Raw genomic sequence first — 18508 nt, forward strand, 5'->3', positions numbered from 1 at the left:
CCCAGGAACACTCAGGGACGCCTTCGCCCGCCGCCCGCTCTCTGCTTGGCCCCGCAGCACCTCATGCTCGGCGGCCCGCACGGGGCATGAAGGAGATGGACAGGGAGGACGTTGGGGACACAGAGGCCAATTCCCTCCCCATGCAGGGCCGTTGGGAGCCGCCATAGCGGCCTGGGCACACCCGCCTTAGAGTTTCGGGCTGTCCCGGCCCCGGGGGAGTCCCCTGTCCCCAAGGGACGGAGTCCACAGCCAGTAACCCGGCCACAAAAGTCGGGCCGCCTAACCCGACGGACCGGGTGGGGGTGGGACGGGAGGCGGGGGCAAGGAGGGAGGGGACGCAGCCGAGGGCTCGGGCTGGCGGAGAGGGGTGCCAAGGGACTGAAAGCGCCGGGGATATGCCCTGCGCCTGATGGACAGCCTTCCAGACCACCCCCTCGAGGGGGTCCTGAAGGAAGGCCGACGGAGCCAATGGACATATCCCGGGCGCCCCGCCCCGCCCTCCCCGCCAGCCATTGGGGCTGCGGCGGGCGGGGCCTTCCCGGGCTCGGCCGCGCCGCCGCTTTCTCCGCCTGCTTCTGCTCACCAGCGCTAAACCCGGGACTGGACCGAGCGGAGTTGTGCGCGTTGCCGAAGGGGGTGGGCCGGGGGAGGGGAGGTTCGTTCCGCGGAGCCGCAGCCAGAACCGGGTGAGGCTCGTCCCCGCTGTCTTCGCAGTCCGGGTCCACCGACGGTGGGGGTGGCTGGCGCAGCGCAGTCTCGGGAGGCGGAGGCGGCCGGAGAGGCGGAGATGGGTGAGGGCGGCCTCCGGAGCCTCCACCTCGCGGCGCGGCCGCCGTTGCCGCTGCGCGTCAAGTCTCTGGGGCTGCTTCGGGCTCCGCTTCTGTCACGGGCGCCGGCGCGTGTGCGGCCCGAGGGCTGCGGGCGTGCGGGCGAGGTCGGGAGGGCCGGGTGAGGACGCTGCGTGGGGCGCTTGGGATGGGGGTTCGTGGGTATTTCCCTTTCTGTGCGGGGAGGGGCGCGCGGTCGTGGTCGGGCTTCCCGGGCTGCGCTGGAGCCGCGGGCCTCCAGGTATTGGGGGGCGAGGGTCTGCGTCTGCGCCGGGACCCTCCTGCGCGCTCCTCTTCGGATCTTATTGGGGAGAGTCTGTAATGGCGGACGGAGTGGGGGGGGCAAGTCTCAGGCCCAGCGCTACTGCTGGGGCAGCTGTGGGAGAGTCAGCGCAGTCGTGACGTGAGCCGCCCCTACCTTCGAATTGGTACCCGCCTTGACGGGCGTGACGCCGGGTGGGCCAGTTTGCGAGGGAATACCATTCGGTGGTCTGGAGGTAAAGGTGGTCTCCCCCCACCTTTCTCAGAGCAGGCTTGGTGCGGTCCGCCTCCCGTTCTGTGGTTTGAAGAAACAGCCTCAGCTTTGTCTAGTGTTTGCGGTTCCTATAATTTTTTTAACCCAGTTTCTGCACTGCGTTGGGGTGGGGAAGGGCAGAAGAGAGCTGAAACTCCTTGACTACTTGTCCCTTTGCTTCCTCCCTCTGGTGTTTGGGATCCGTGCTGCCTCCGGGTTGGCTGTAAGTAAACCATTTTCCATCTCCTGTCATTCTAGGACCAGGAATCACCTTTAGGCCAACCTGGTGAAGCTTTGACAGAAATTAAGGACGCAGACATCGCTTTTGTGAGTAATTTCACGCCGCTTTTCTGTTTACTACGTTGAGTAGGATAGTAGCATGTTCTTCTGTGGGATTTACTTCCCTCTTATCTTGATGGCCAAGAGCTAATTGCTTGGGTGGACCCAGTTCCCAGAGCCAAGCCAGGGCAATCACTGGGAAAGCACTGGGAGTGGGTGCTTATATTTACACCATGAGTATTTTCTAGCGTGCCAAAATAGGTGTTAAAGTTAGTTCCATTTTACATGTTGTGCATTTAACAATTTTTTTCTTTCTTTCCATTGGATAGAACTTTTTCTTTGCTTTGGATTCTGAAAAAAATCTGCTGACTCTTATGTTGTTTTAAGGTTAATGGAGAGTATTTTTTTGTATGTTTCTATCTTATATTTGAGGGAGATTTATGTTTATGTACCCTGACAGCCCTCCAGCTAGCATCACATCAAGAGAGAAATAATCTAGTTGTCACACCACTTGTGATTCTGAGATTGATAGTGACAGCATGATCCTCACATTAGGAAGTTAATGTGTTTTTTTTCCTTGTTATCAGAAAGTAATCTATTTGGTGTTCATTTTAGTACAATAAAATGCCCAGTTCTCTGTTAGCTAGTTAATGGTTTTAACACCAATCCTTACCTGAATCAATAATTTTATTAGGAGTGTCAAAATGGTGGCTTAAAAAAAAATCTGATTTTACATTATCTGGGATCCTGTAAAGTCTTTGGTCTGCCTATTTTATCCTTTCAAGCTGATCAAACAGTTTTCCCTTGATCATTACAAAGAAACTTGTGATTAGTTTATCTACTACAGTAGTATTGATGTCTTCCCTTTGCCCTTTTTGCTTCTCACCAAACTTGGCTTTGCACTTACTGTGTTATGCTTCACAGCACCCATCTTCAGTAATTAGACTTAGGACAAGGTGTCAGAATAGAGAGTGCTATTCTAGCTTTTAGGAGTGGACATTGTTCAACTGGGTAATTTTCCTAGGGTATCTGAAGTGGTGATAGTTAACATTTCCTATAGTTTAGGGAGATGGGGTGTGGGTATGGTTCTAGAGATGTGATGGGTCTTCATAGGGAAAGGGGACTAGTTGGGACAGATTGACAGGGTAACAAGTCACTGACCCAGTTATCACTTAGAAAAGCCATTTTTCTCTGCAGTGTTCCTAGAGAATTTGCAATATGGTGTGGTACAAAGGATCAGGCTTTAGTCCCAGCCCAGTTGGGGTACACATCTGCTCTCTTACTTTGGCAAGTGCAAACTAAGTAACGGTCAATAACTGAAACTTTATTATATACATCTTACTCAATTAAATGCACTCTTATGAATATTTTATAAATGAGTAAATTATATTTTTCTTTCCAAGATTGCTGTGAAGATTGAAATGACGGCTAAACTTAGTAAAGTGCCTGGCCCATAAGTTAAGGGACACACGCACATTGTTAATGGTAGCTATAATTCTTATGCTCTATTTTTTTTTATTTTTTTTTTTGCTTTATTTCCTCAGCTTTTATCTTTTAACCCTTTTTCTGCGTTTTCCATTTCTGCTAAACTTTTATTTTCCGGAAGCTCTTTTTTTGTACTAGAAAGGATAATTTTTTTTTTTTTAAGGATTTTATTGGATAAGGGGAACAGGACTTTATTGGGGAACAGTGTGTACTTCCAGGACTTTTTTTTTTTCCAAGTTAAGTTGTTGTTCTTTCAATCTTAGTTGTGGAGGGTGCTATTCCGCTTCAAGTTGTTGTCCTTTCAGTCTTAGTTGTGGCGGGCTCAGCTCCAGATCCAGTTGCCCTTGCTAGTTGCAGGGGGCACAGCCCACCATCCCTTGTGGGAGTCGAACCGGCAACCTTGTGGTTGAGAGGATGCGCTCCAACCAACTGAGCCATCTGGGAGCTCAGCGGCAGCTCAGCTCAAGGTGCTGTGTTCAGTCTTAGTTGCAGGGGGCGCTGCCCACCATCTCTTTCGTGACTCAAGGAGTTAAACTGGCAACCTTGTAGTTGAGAGCCCACTGGCCCATGTGGGAATCGAACCGGCAGCCTTGGGAGTTAGGAGCATGGCGCTCTAACCGCCTGAGCCACCGGGCCGGCCCTAGAAAGGGTAATTTTTTATGGTCTTTTGCTCATCACTTACTCATCTAGAGTATTGATAGTTTTGTGGTTTTTCATTTTACATTTTCTTTTTCCTGCATTCTGTCTTTCCTTTGTTTTTATTTCTTTTAACTATTTTTTTTATTAGAAATTTTCCTTATGTATTTCATAATTCTTGATTGGCCAGCTCATGATCAAGAATTGGGAAATAGAAAGTAGTTTGGAAGAGTGAGTGGGGCTTTTAACTTGGAGCTTCACTGTTAGATGATTCTTTTGGCCAATTGATGGGGAACCTCGAGTCATTATTTTTAGGTCTTTCCTTTTTGCTGGTTCCTAATCCCACAGAGAAAAGTGTTTCTGAGGAAGAAGTCTTTCAGGAAAGAGTCTGCTGCCTGGAAGATAGGAGTGTGGATATAGCTCTCTGGGAATCAGTGGAAGAGTAGACATTTCATATGCATGGTACTGAAGCATTCACCTATGCTTGGTGAACCCAAGAGAAGGTTCTATCCTCTAAAAACAATAAAAGTCTGGACCTTGTGCCAGGGTGGGGAAAGACCTATTGACATCAACATGGAGGGAGGGAAAGGATGTAGAGGTTTCCCTACTTCATTTTAGCTACCCACCTCCTATTCCAGGGACATCTGCAGCTACAGGTGTCTGAGCTTTCTGAGGATTCAGCAGCCTAAATCGAGAAGTTTCTCAGTCTTTTCAATCACTATTTTGGAGTTTGGCAAACTTAGGTCAGCAGAGTTAGTTAACTACTCATGCATGTGCTCTTCAGCTTGTAAAATTTTGCTGCTTTTGTCTCTTCTTTTTTTCCTGTGTCCTGTTTATAGAGGTTTAAGAAAGAAGTATAGTTGTGTGTGATCAGTCTACCAACTTAATCTCTATTGATTTTCTAGAGACAGTAATTTTTTACTTAGGCACTTCAGTAATTCTCTTCTATTTGTGGTAGTTGTTCATTTGATTCTTTGTTTTCCTATCTCATTACAGGTGTTAGTACCTCCAGAATCACGGTACACCTTTATTTTGTTTATGATTTTAACAAAATGAAGGTTATTTTGTTTATGGGAAGGCTTGTAATACATACTAAATAAACATGCAGGTGGCTTTGGAGTTGAGGTTATTTTTATCTAAATATACAAATGTTTTTATATTAAGAAACATCTGTTCTGTGACGATGTAAGTGCTTAGAGGTGCCATACAACTAATTTGTGATCAACAGCGGTTCTGGAGCATACGTCCTAATTATCTTTTCTAGAGCCTAGAAAATATAGGTGTGCTTGTAGGTTGCCAAAAATGAATCTTTGAAACAATAATTCAGTATTTTAAAATACTTTTCTGGTGATTTTAATTTTTTGTAGGTTCATAAGCAGGTTAGTTTACCTTTCTTATCACATGCTGATCTTGTCATATTAATATCAGCATTTCTATTTTAGCTTGTTTTTAAGTGGCCTCTTTAATATGTAAGTTCTTGTACATAAATATACGTAAATATAATTGAATATTCAATGGATACTAAATTATTCAACTTAATGGAAGATGATCTCAAGAAAATTAGTAATACTCAGTTATAACTTATTCTGCAAAAAAATTTTTGCAACTTTTAAAAAGCATATTTTAAAAATTATGACACCAACCTATTCATTTAAAAATGGTTAAATGGGGCGGCCTATTAGCTCAGTTGGTTAGAGCGCGGTGCTCTCAACAAGGTTCCCGGTTCCATCCCCACATGGGCCACTGTGAGCTGCGCCCTCCACAACTAGATTGAAACAACTACTTGACTTGGAGCTGATGGGTCCTGGAAAAACACACTTAAATAAATAAAAGCTTAAAAAAATTTTAAAAAAAGGTTAAATGGCAGTTTTATGTTACATGTATATTTTACCACAATTTTTTTAAAAAGTAAATCTAGCAACCTTCAGGAAATACTGATATAGCTCGTTTTATTGCACTTCACTTTATTATACTTCACAGATACTGCGTTTTCAACAATGTTGAGACAAGATCTACCCTCCACCAGGAAAAAGATGACTTGCTGAAGCCTCAGGTGATAGCATTTTTTAGCAGTGAAGTATTTTTACATTGAAATGTACTTTTTTTAGACACAACACTGTCATACACTTAATAGACTACAGTATGGTGTAACATAACCTTCATGCACACCGGGAAATCCAAAAGTTTGTGTGACCCCTTATTGCCACCTTCACTTTACTGTGGTGATCTGGACCCGAACCCATAATGTCTATGAGGTGTGCCTATAAAAACAACTGTGAGATGTTAGTAAAAGTAACTCAATGCAATAGGGCAAAGTACCCTTATTTATGTGTTTGTTTTAATGTTAACTCTTATCTTTATCCCTAATTAAATACCCTATTGACTTTGCAAGGTTGTTAACCATTACATAGAGATAGTGTGCGTTTAAGAGTCTTGCTTGGGTTTTAGCCTAACGTTTTGTATAGTGGTCAGGTAATTTTGTATTGATCTTTTGTGTGCAGATTTTCCTTTGATTTTACATTACTTGATTTTCCATTTTAATTGTATCATACAAAATGAAAATGAATTAAATATTAAATAGTTATAATTTGTAGATGAATGAGATGCCACAAGAACACCAGGTAAGTGTTTAAGATTAGATGCTTGTTGAAATGTTAGAATGTAGGCAGAGCATTTGCCTTAATACCATCTCATGGGCAGGGATGTAACGTTTTTCTCACTCTTTATTATGGTCCAGGAAGACTAGGGACTTACATGTCCAGTTGTCTCAGTAGGAACCTTGGAGTCATATATTTACAGTTTACAGTTTAGAAAACTAAAACTCATTGAGGTGAAGTAATTTGCTAGTGCCACACAGCTAATTAAGACATAAATTTTTCTCTCTGTTGTTGAACAATATAGAAATAGTAAAAACTTTTCTGTACTCTTGTGTTTATGGAATTAAGAAAGTGTTTGATGGATGCATTGAATGTACAATGGCTTTTAGTAGTGGTTTAACTGTTTTGTAGTCTGGGATTTGAAAATAGATGAGTCATCTTTTTTCAGAGGTAGATGACTGCAATGAGGTGAGCATACAGAGTGCCCTTTGTAATATTTTCTTAGAGAAGATTCAGATGGACCTAGCAGCTACCACCAGAGAATACTGTGGAGTCAGTTGTAGCTCTCTTCCAGAGATTGTTCTTTTCTGTTTTAGGCAGATATAAAAAGGACTGAGAGTTCTTGTATAACAGCTCTTACATTTCATAAGTCAGTTTAGGCTAAATTATTGCTTCTTTCCTTTGAAAAGCAACCACGTAATATGCTTACTGAATTAGTGTTATCCGTGATCTCAAGTTTTGTGTTTATTTTATAAGTCTTTTAATTAAACTGGTCCTGGAGATTTGTTATTTATCTTTGAAATCCACTTACTTGAATGTTGATTTTTTTTTAATTAGTTCATTGTAATAAAAGAGATGTAAGTTTTAAAAATTGTTTTACCCATTAGTCACATAGTGGCTATGAAATAGATCCTGGAGTCCGATTTCCTGGATTTGAATCCTGACTCTGGCCTTGCCAGCAAGGGCGACTTGGGCAGCCCAGGCAGATTCCTTATCTTCTGAGTCTTGGTTTTTAATGAGTAGAGAGGGTAAAGGAATAGTTCCTACCTCATGTAAACGTTAACTGAATTAATATACGAGTATGTAATGGCACAGCATCTATTACGAATATATGTTACCTAGTGCATGATTATAATTATTATCAATTAAAATTACTTGGGAAGATTTTAGAAGAAAAATGTTACTTGATGTATTTCAGTATGAGGTGTTTAAAATGGAATGACTGCCGTGTGAAATGAATTTTTTTTTTTTTTTAATCATTCAACATCCATATAGTTCCCACCTGCTTCACTCTTGAGTTTCTAAGAAAATTGGGACTAGCATGTATGAACTTACCTCAGCTTTCCAGATAGAGATTTCAAATTCATGATCAGTTTCACTACCACCTGTACTTATCTCTCACCTGCTTATTAGCCTTGCTTTATTGATTATTCACTTCTCCAGATTCTTCAACTGTGTCTCTGTGTTGGGTCCTTTCCTTTGTTATACTCTGGTGCACAGAGGGTACACAGAAGTGTTTGCTGAATAAAACAGTGGTTAAGAATTTGGAGCCTAGAGTTAGACCCCTGAGTTTAAGTCCTGCTTGGGCTTAGCTTCTCTTTCCTGATTTGTAAAGTGGATTAAATTATACATATGTCATGGGGTTGTTTTAGAATTTTACATAGAAAGCACGGCATCTATGTCTGGCAATTCCTGGACAAGGACAAAAAAGATTCGGAAAGATTTAATCGCATAGTTATGTTGGAAGTAGAGAATTTGAAAAACTGACCAAAAGACTAGGAAAAAAGGGATTGGACAATAACAGTCATTTTACTAGATAGAAGTATATGTGTAGTATAGTGATTATTTGGACTCTGGGTTATTGGTACTTGATAGACTTTTGTTACTGATTTCTGTTTCAAAGGAAGACTTAGGTATTTTCTCCCTATAAAGGGTGAGGAGGTTAAATTGAGTACAGCAGATCCTTGCATAATGTTTTGTTTCAACATCGATGAGCTGCTGTAGGAACTTAACTCTTGTTTATATCAGTTAGCTGATGGTAAAATGTTTTCATTCTATGTCGTTTCGCTTGAAGTCACAGAACCTTTTTTTTATTAAGATATTTTATTTATTATTAGCTTCAGGTGTACAAAACAACATTATGATTAGACATTTACACCCCTCACACAGTGATAACCCCACGAAGTCTACTATCCATCTGACACCGTACATCGCTATTAAAGTATCATTGATTATATTCCCTATGCTGTACTTTACATGCCACAACTATATATATATTTAAAATTATACTTGATAATCAATATTATTTTATTTAGTTTCAGATGTACCATGCAGTGGTTAGGCATTTATGTAATATATGAAGTGATCCCTCCAATAAGTCTAGTACCCATCTGATAACATACATAGTTTTTGTAATATTGTTTACTGTATTTTCCATACTGTATTTCACATCCTTGTGACTATTTTATAACCACTAATTTGTACTTCCCTTCACCTTCCTCACCCATCCCCCAGCCCCCCTCCCATTTAGCAACTATCGGTTTGTTCTTTGTATCTATGAGTCTATTTCTGTTTGTTTATTCTGTTCTTTAGATTCTACATATAATTGAGATCACTTGGTATTTTTCTCAGTCTGATTTATTTTGCTTAGCAGAATATCCTCTAGGTCCATCCATGTATTGCAAATGAGAAGATTTCATTCTTTTTTATGGCAGAGTAATACTCCCTTTTATAAATGTACCACAATTTCTTTATCTAATCATCTATTGATAATCACTTCTGTAGTTTCCATATATTGGCTATTGTGAATAGCGCTGCAGTAAACATAGGGGTGCATATATATTTTTTGAATTAGTGATTTGGATTTCTTTGGATAAATACCCAGGAGTGGAATTGCTGGGTCATAAAGTTGTTCTATTTTCATTTTTTGAGGCTTGTTTGTTTTTTTGGTGTTGAGTTTTATGAGTTTTTTTTAATAAATTTTGGATATTAACCCCTTATCAGATACATCATTGGCAATACCGTGTTTCCCTGAAAATAAGATCGGGTCTTACATTTTTTGCTCCAAAACATGCATTGGGCCTTTTTCCAGGGGGGAGTCTTATTAAAAATCATGCTAGGGCTTATTTTCTGGTTAGGTCTTGTTTTGGGGGAAACACGGTGCCTTCTTTCATTCAGAAGGATGTCTTTTTGTTTTGCTGATGGTTTCCTTTGCTGTGAAAAATCTTTTTAGTTTGATGTAGTCTCATTTCTTTATTTTTTCTTTTGTTTCCCTTTCCTGAGGAGATATATTGGTAAAAGTATTACCAAGGGTAATGTCTCAGAATTTACTTTCTATGTTTTCTTCTAGGAGTTTTATGGTTTTGGGTCTTACATTTAAGTATTTAATCCATTTTGAGTTTATTCTTGTATATGGAGGAAGAAGGTGGTCCAATTTCATTTTTTTGCATGTATCTGTCCAGGTTTCCCAGCACCATTTTTTGAACAGATTGTCTTTACTCCAATGTAAATTGTTGCTTTCTTTGTCATAGATTAAATGACCGTATAGGCATGGATTTATTTCTGGGTTTTCTATTCTGTTCCATTGATCTGTGTCTGTTTTTATGCCAATACCATGCTGTTTTGTTTACTATAGCCTGTAGTATAATTTAATATCAGGTAGTGTGATAAACGTATCTCCAGCTTTGTTCTTTCTCAGGATTTCCATGGCTATTTGGAGTCTTTCATGGTTCCATATACATTTTAGGATCATTTGTTCTAGTTATGTGGAAAATGCCATTGGTATTTTGATAGGGATTGCATTGAATCTATAAATTGCTTTGGGTAGTATATGGACATTTTAACTATTTTTCCTATTCATGAGCATGGTATATATTTCCATTTATTTTTATCTTCTTTAATTTCTCTCTTTGAGGTCTTATAATTTCTGAGTATAGGTCTTTTACTTCCTTGGTTAAATTTATTCCTAAGTATTTTATTTTATTTTTTTGATGCAATTGTAAATGGGATTGTTTTCTTAATTTTTCTTTTTGTTAGTTCATTGTCGGTGTATAAAAATGCAACCGATTACTGAATATTAATTTTGTATTGTGCTACTTTACTAAATTCCTTTATCAGTTCTAATAGTTTTTTGGTGGAATCTTTTGGGTTCTCTAATGTCATGTCACCTGCAAATAAAGACAGTTTTACTTCTTCCTTTCCCATTTGGATGCCTTTTATTTCTTCTTCTTGTCTGATTTCTGTGGCTAGAACTTCCAGTACTATGTTGAATAAAAGTGGTGAAAGTAGACATCCTTGTCGTGTTCCTGATCTTAATGAGAATGCTTTTAGCATTTCTCCATTGAGTATGATATTTGCTGTGGTTTGTCATCTATGGCCTTTATTATGTTGAGGTATGTTCACTCTATTCCCACTTTGCTGAGAGTTTTTATCATAAATGGATGCTGGACCTTGTCAAATGTTTTTTCTGCAGCTGTTGATATAACATACAAGTTTGTTTTCATTTTGTTTATGTGGTGTGTCAGGTTGATTGATTTGTGGATATTGAACCAATCTTGCATACCAGGAATCAATCCCACTTGACTGTGGTGTATGATATTTTTAATGCATTGCTGAATTCAGGTTGCTAATATTTTGTTGAGGATTTTTGTATCTATATTCATTAGGGATATTGGCCTATAGTTTTCTTTTTTTATAATGTCTTTGTCTGGTTTCGGAATCAGGGTAATAGTGGCCTTGTAAAAGGAGCTTGGGAGCTCTTAGATATTTTGGAATAATTTGAGGAGAACAGGTTGTTGTTGTTTTTTTCGTTTGTTTTGTGTTTTTTTTTTGAATGTTGATAAAATTCACCTGTGAAGCCATCTGGTTCAGGACTTTCGTTTGTTTGGAGGTTGTTGATTACTGATTGGATTTTGTTGGTAGTCATAAGTCTGTGCAGATTTTCTGTTTCTTCTTGATTCAGCCTTGGAAGATTGTATGCTTCTAGGAATTTATCCATTTCTTCCCGATTGTCCAATTTGTTGGCATGCGAACCTATTGGCGATGTTAAGTGAGGGCTTTTTTTCCCTGTTCTCTGTCTCTTACAGGTGCTCTGGCATGGATAAATGCTCAATGGGAGGATTACACTTGACTGAACAGACTCCTGTTTTATTAGAGAGTAAAACGATGGCAGCTAGTCTCATGGACATAGGAAATTCATTTGGTGGTTCAACTAGTCCTTTAGTCAGTAGATCTAGAAACTCATCGGTGGAGGATGATGACGATGATGTTGTATTTATTGAATCTATACAACCTCCTCCAACTTCTGCTCCAGCCATAGCTGATCAAAGAAATTTTATATATGCTTCATCAAGAGATGAAAAACTACAAGGAAACTATTCCACAATTCTTCCTTCCACAAGAGATTTGGCTTCTCAGAACGGAAATATAAGTGAGACAATTGTTATTGATGATGAAGAGGACATAGAAACAAATGGAGGGGAAAAGAAAAATTCTTCCAGTTTTAATGAATGTGGACTTCCTGAAACTAAAAACAGAACCAAAGATTTGGATTTCTCCACTTCCAGTCTTTCAAGAAGTAAGGTAAATGCAGGAATGGGTAATAGTGGTATCACTACAGAATCGACTCTGAGATTCAGATTGCTAATGTTACAACCTTAGAGACAGGTGTGAGCTCTGTGAATGATGGGCGAGATATGAACTTAATGATTACTCATGTAACGTCACTATAGAATACCAGCTTGGGAGATGTCGCTAAAGGACTTCCGTCAAGTAATTTTGGTGTTAATATACAAACATACACCCCATCTTTAACTTCACAGACCAAGACTGGAGTAGGACCTTTTAATCCTGGTAGAATGAATGTGGCAGGAGATGAATTTCAGAATGGAGGACTTGCAACTCACCATAGTCCTGGTAAGCTGTGAGTGGTCTTCTACCCCATGTAAATAAATTTTTGGCTGTTGTTTAGGACCCATATCTGTTTTATTTATGTTCTGTATGTGAAAAATTTTATTTCTCTTGACTCTCAGATTAAGATAGAATATTTAATAAAACTGCAGTTTAATTGGTCTCTGAATTTTCAGGAATTTAATCTATTTTTCCCAATGTGACTTACATCTAAAGTATTTTAATTGAAAAACTCCATAACCATTACCACCACCCTTGTTTACTAGTGTCTATTTTAGTGTAAAAATCAGAATTAAAAGATGAATGGTGAACTGAAGGAGAATATAAAGTAAATTTACGTAGTAATTGAATTGAATTTATAATTACTAACTTGAAATTTCAAGTTTTGCTTTACAAGTGTTTACCTTTGGACTGCTTGTCTGTGGTTTTTGTTTTTAAATAAACATTTTATTAGTTTCTTCATTTTAAAAGTTTCTTGCCTTTAAATCAGAGACCTGTATTTTAAAAACTTTTATGTGGACAGTCTTCTGATAAAATTAAAATACAGTAAAAGTCGTTGAAAACTTAGACATTTTTTTGTGGCTTTTTCATGACACATTTGAGGTTGGGGGAGCATTTTGTTTTTTTGTGGGGGAGTTGTTGATTTTGTTTTTTTGGCCGTTTTAGTGTTTTTTAACTATTGACCAACTTAGAATTTTGGGAAAGGGCTGAAATGTAACTAGAGCTAAGAACCTAATCACTTATTGCTTTAATGAAGTGCTAGTTTCTTTTTTCCCTTATTTTATTAATCTTTTACTCTGGTCATGAAAATACTGCATGGTTACTGGAGACTATTTGGAAGCAAGCACAGTTAGACACAAGTAAATAACATCTGTCACCATACCCCACTAACTAGGAGTGACCGCTGTGAAAATTTTGGTTTGTTTGCTTTCAGTCTTTTGCCTCTGTGGTTTTAAAAAATGATTTACTTATTCTAAATATTAGTATGTTATGTCATTAAAAATGTAAGTTTCATGGCTATGATATATTTGTCTGAGATAGCTGTTCCTCTACTTTGTTTTAGCATTTACATGGTTTCCCATTTTTTACTGTTGATTTTTTTCCTTTTGTTTTTTTGGGGAGGGCGGGGCTTTTGCACTTGGCACCAAAACTTGACAAGTGATAATTTCTTAAAGGTTTTCACACTGAAGAGTTTTAAACCATATAATGAACTTTTCATCCTCTATTACATTAAAATCCATTGATCTTTGAATGGATCTTTTACTTTTGTATAATTTTGTAATATTGTGCTTTGGTTATTTGCAAAATTTGTATTCACTGAGTTATCCAGATTTTCTAAATGTTGTCACTAGAAAGCTGTCAAGCTCACAGTGGTGGTTACAAGTTTTCAAAGGTTCTAATTTTCACTTGAAAGCTCAAATTTTCTTACTGGCATCAAATACTGTCATTATTCTTAAAATGACAGGCTCATTTGATTTATTATATTTTTAAGAAAATGTCTATTGATAACCAGTTTGTCAGTCATTCTTTCTAGTAAAAAGGTAGTTCATGAAAAAAGGCTAGGTCAGCTTGCAATGCAACAGTTTTGCAAGTGCTTTTCCACTTTTCCTTGAGATAACCATTGTACTTTGGAATGAAAACAGAAGTAGTTTATGCATATTTCCCTCTTCATCATACAGAATATTAAGATGTAATTAAAGGGTGAAATTTAGTAAAATTAATACTAATTTATACTGTTTGGTCAAGGACATCTGTTGTATACTAAATAATTTCACTGGCTTTTGTCCCCGGTCTTCGGAGAAAGACTAAGTCCTTGAAATTTCCCGAGTAATAGGAATGTCTTTTCTATTGATGAGCCCTTTGGATCACACCTAAATTTGTGCTGAGAGCTTATATGGCAAAGGCTGAGGAAGGGTTACCATGTGATTAGAGTGTCGGGGCTTTGAGCAGGACAGGGCGGCAGGAGTTGAGTTCAATCACATGTGGTGAATAATTCTAAGTCAAACCTATACAGTGAAACACCAGTATAAACTCTACATTGAAGCTCAGTGCAGCCTCCTGGTGGGTGAACTCTTTGGTGTGCCAGGTGGGGGATCTCACCTGATTTCATGGAGAGTGGGCACAGAAGCTCTGCGTTTGGGACCCTTCCAGACCTCATCCTATATGTCTCTTCATTTGGCTGGTCCTCATTCGTGTCCTTTGTCATAAAACTGATCATAAGTATAGAACTTTCCTGAGTTGTGTGAGTCATTCTAGCAAATTATCAAACCTCAGGGGTGTCTAAGAACCTACCAGAAGTCCGGGTGGCATCTGAAGTGAGGGCAGTCTTGTTGGGGACTGTGCTTTTAAACCTCGGGGGTCTGATGCTATAATTGCACGTGGTTGGTTAGCATCAGAATTGTATTGACCACTGGTGTTGCAATAACAGCTGTAAGTGAGATGTGACTTTTTCTTTCTTTTCTGCAAGTGTGAGATAGTGAAGAAAACTTAACTAGTACAGTTTGGTTCCACTGTCAGCACTTTTACCCATCGTTGCCTTTGCATCAGTAGTGTAAATGCCAACATAGTGAGAAGGGCAAATAATCTTAGTATTATAATGGCAATATTTTGGCCTCATAGATTGCCCTTTTATTTCTTTTTCTAATATAGTCGTGAACAAAAGTGGTAGGAGTTTAAAGCCTAATCTTGTTCTTGACTTGGGGTTGGGGGAAGCATTTGACAATTCATCTTTATATAGTATTATATGAGTTATATATGTTATATATACATTATATTAAAATTAGCTCATGTCAAATATAATTAACTATGTTTATATTGTATTTATTAATTGCTTGGTTGAGGTTTTTCTAGTTTTTGTAATTGTAAACAAGTTTCTCTGAAATTTGGCATACTTGTTTTCTTTTCTTGAGAATAGTTTCTATAGGTGGAATTGCTAAATCAATATGTCAACGTATTTTTAAAGCTTTTGATGGTTGATGAAAAATTGCCCCCTTCAGAAAACTGTATTACTTTCCTAGCAACACAAGAGTTTTTGTTTCCATGTTGGAAGCTTTCCTCAGGGATATGAGTGTTATTTAATGTTTGCTAAAATGATCACTAAAATGTGGTCTTTTAATTTATATATCATTGAACTTGTAAAATTTTTAATGAATTTGTTCATTCATGTTTGTCATCCATTTACTATTATGTACATCTTTTTTTAATTGATTAAGAGTTAAGCCTGAGAGATGTATATATTGAAAAAACTTGCAATCTCTATATTAAAAGCGGTGTTAAACTTAAAAGCAGTTAAAGAAGATAAGATGTTGAAGACTTGTAATAATGTCCATTGAAAGTCATTCTTTTAGATCTGTTTCTTTCTTTCAGCCTTTTACTTATTTTGTTTTGTTTTGTAATTCCCTAAATTTTAGGTGTATATTTATGTAAGCATGAATTCCATCTTATGTACATACAAGCTTTTAATTGGAGTTAAAACCAGGAGACTTGCGATGTATTTGTTTTGTATTTCAGTATTAACCATTTTTCACCTTCTAGAGTAAATTGAAATTTGGTGTTTAATGTTGAATATGGTTAAATAAGATGCTTTTCAATTTAAAAGCATAGCATAGATTGATATTATACAAAAGCATTCTGTTGTTAGATGTTATACTATCATTTTACTCAAATTGTGGACATAATTGAGACTTGGGAATGTTATTTGAAAATAGTTTTGATTACTCCTGGATTTTTGAATTCTTGTCAACCCTTTATCTCATTAATCCAAAACTATTTTATGTTTTTGTTACTTTCTCATTATATAAATTATCAGTGATTTTAAAATGTAACAAAGCAAAAAGGCACAAATGACTCACTTGATACTCATAAATGAAAACATTTTTATTAATAACTATGTTCAAGCTATTTTGTTTACGGTATGTGGTACAAATTTCTATTATTAATGAAGTATAGATGAATTTACGATGTTCCTGAGTTCTCAAAAGTTTCATTTTGGGGGACAAAAGTTACAGAACCAAATCCTTTGAAGAATAACATTTAGTTTAGAATTCTAAAAACAATGTTCACCCAGTTGTCAGATGAAGAGTAATGAAGATACATTTGCAACTTTCTTTTTTTAAAAAAAAAAAAAAGATTTTATTGGGGAAGGCGAACAGGACTTTATTGGGGAACAGTGTGTACTTCGGGACTTTTTTTTTCAAGTCAAGTTGTTGTCCTTTCAATCTTAGTTGCGGAGGGTTCTGTTCAGCTTCAAGTTGTTGTCCTTTCAGTCTTAGTTGTGGAGGGCACCACTCAGCTCCAGGGCCAGTTGCCGTTGCTAGTTGCAGGGGGCATAGCCCACCATCCCTGCGGGAGTTGGACCGGCAACCTTGTGGTTGAGAGGGCATGCTCCAACCAAGTGAACCATCCGGGAGCTCAGCTGCAGTATACATAAAACTAGGCGTTAGTTGCAGGGGGCGCTGCCCACCATCCCTTGCAGGAGTCGAGGAATTGAACTGGCAACCTTGTGGTTGAGAGCCCGTGCTCCAACCAACAACTGAGCCATCCGGTAGGCAGCTCAGCTCAAGGTGCCGTGTTCAATCTTAGTTGCAGGGGGCGCTGCCCACCATCCCTTGTGGGACTAGAGGAGTTGAACTGGCAACCTTGTGGTTGAGAGCCCACTGGCCCAAGTGGGAATCGAACTGGCCGCCTTCGGAGTTAGGAGCACAGATCTCTAACCGCCTGAGCCACCGGGCCGGCCCCCATTTGCAACTTTCTTAAAGGTTAAGTCTCCCATGGAAAGGACAGCCTTTCTGTTGTTTTTGTTGCTGTTTTTCACTCTTTGTTTACTTGAATGTAGCATAGTAAAAGATGTCTCATTTTAGTATTATCTAGATTTTGTTTTTGCTTGCTGTCAGCTTTAGTAAAACTAACAAATTTTTACCGGAAGACTAATAGAATAAGATGGCAGCAGTTATATTATTATTGTTATTATTTAGAGTCAAAGCTACTCCAGAGTGTCTTACTCTAGTTGCCATATGCTTCCCACTTGTATAAATTGAAGGTTTTCCAGCATAGGAAAAAGAAAAAAATAAGAGCAAGATGAGGATTTCTAGAGTTGAGTTATTTAAATCTAGGGTTTATAGGTTGAAATCTCATATAAAATTAATGGATCTGCATGAAGTATACATAAAACTAGGCGTTTCGTTTTAGGATTATGTCCATTAGTGTGGACCTTTGAATCATGTAATCCTTTCATTAAGATTTAAGGTAGATGTTTTTCAGTGAAAGTTCTCCACTCATCACATACCTTTTATATTAACAGCAAAAAACTCAACCTGGAAAATACCTAAACTTAGAAATTGCTCTTGCATCTATGTTGTATTTTTATTGCATTATACACATTTCTGATCATGATACTGATTTTAGGGAGTTATGCTTGTGATGGTAATAGAGTGGGTATTTCCTATCCCTCCTGCAGAGAGTACCTAGGGGGAAGAAAACACAAAATATACAAAGTGTCTATTGAAAGCATCACAGAGCTACAAAGACAGTGAAGAAAATTAGGGTTCTAAGATTTAAGAGAAGAAGCCTTTGAGAAGTAATATGTTAGGTGGGGGTGCTTTTCTCTTGTGGGTATGTGTTCAGTTCCAGAAAAGGCTGCTGAGAAGGCTGAGAATCTTAAGAGGAGCTTTCAACAGACTCACGGGCCCAAAAAGAGGGATACTAGTAAAAAAAGAGAGAGAAAAGAAAGAAACAAAAAAACCTCTTGACCTTTGGATTGGGATGCTAACATAATCCAGAGCCTCAAATTTTGTAAGTTTTTCATGTAAAAACTATCAAAAGCAATCAGGGATATATGAAAAGACCATATGATAGAAAATTAAGAGAGAAAACACAGACAGTAGACATGAGCCCAGATAACTGGGTCATCAGACACAGGTTTTAAGAAACTGTATGTTTTAACTGTAGCTTGGGTACAGCTAAAGAGAGCATGAGTGAACTAGAAGATATATCAGAATATTACCCAGACTAAATCATAGAGAACCAAAAGGGTGGAAAACACGGAAAGGAACGTGAAAGACCTACGACACTTGATGAAGAGGACATGTAATTAATGTCCCAGAAAGAGGAGTAAAGAAATGAGGTAGAAGAGGTGCACCTGAGAATTCTCTAAAATGGAGATAAAACATAAACCTACAAATTCAAGAACATTTGCAAATCCCAAGTAGGATAAATACCAAAGAAACCATTAAAAGACAAGTACGGAAATCATAGTAAAAAATTGG

The 18508-nt window shown here is 38.3% G+C and overlaps 1 protein-coding gene across 2 annotated transcripts in view; it reads left to right on the forward strand.

Annotated features, from left to right (window-relative positions):
- The first annotated feature begins 547 nt into the window (after window positions 1-547).
- ZMYM5 (zinc finger MYM-type containing 5) overlaps window positions 548-18508 on the forward strand; it is a 31982-nt gene continuing 14021 nt past the window's right edge. Inside the window, exons 1-5 of one of the 2 annotated variants that reach the window (XM_074330108.2) lie at window positions 548-686; window positions 1600-1668; window positions 5722-5794; window positions 11423-11918; window positions 12158-12251. In XM_074330108.2, coding sequence (XP_074186209.1) covers window positions 11433-11918; window positions 12158-12251 — 580 coding nt within the window. In that variant the 5' untranslated portion in view covers window positions 548-686; window positions 1600-1668; window positions 5722-5794; window positions 11423-11432. The remainder of the gene's footprint in view (window positions 687-1599; window positions 1669-5721; window positions 5795-11422; window positions 11919-12157; window positions 12252-18508) is intronic. The other variant, XM_074330109.2, reaches the window with a different exon arrangement.

Source organism: Rhinolophus sinicus, chromosome 16, assembly GCF_057876585.1.
Source record: "Rhinolophus sinicus isolate RSI-liver-muscle chromosome 16, RSI-T2T, whole genome shotgun sequence".
NCBI lineage: Eukaryota > Metazoa > Chordata > Mammalia > Chiroptera > Rhinolophidae > Rhinolophus > Rhinolophus sinicus.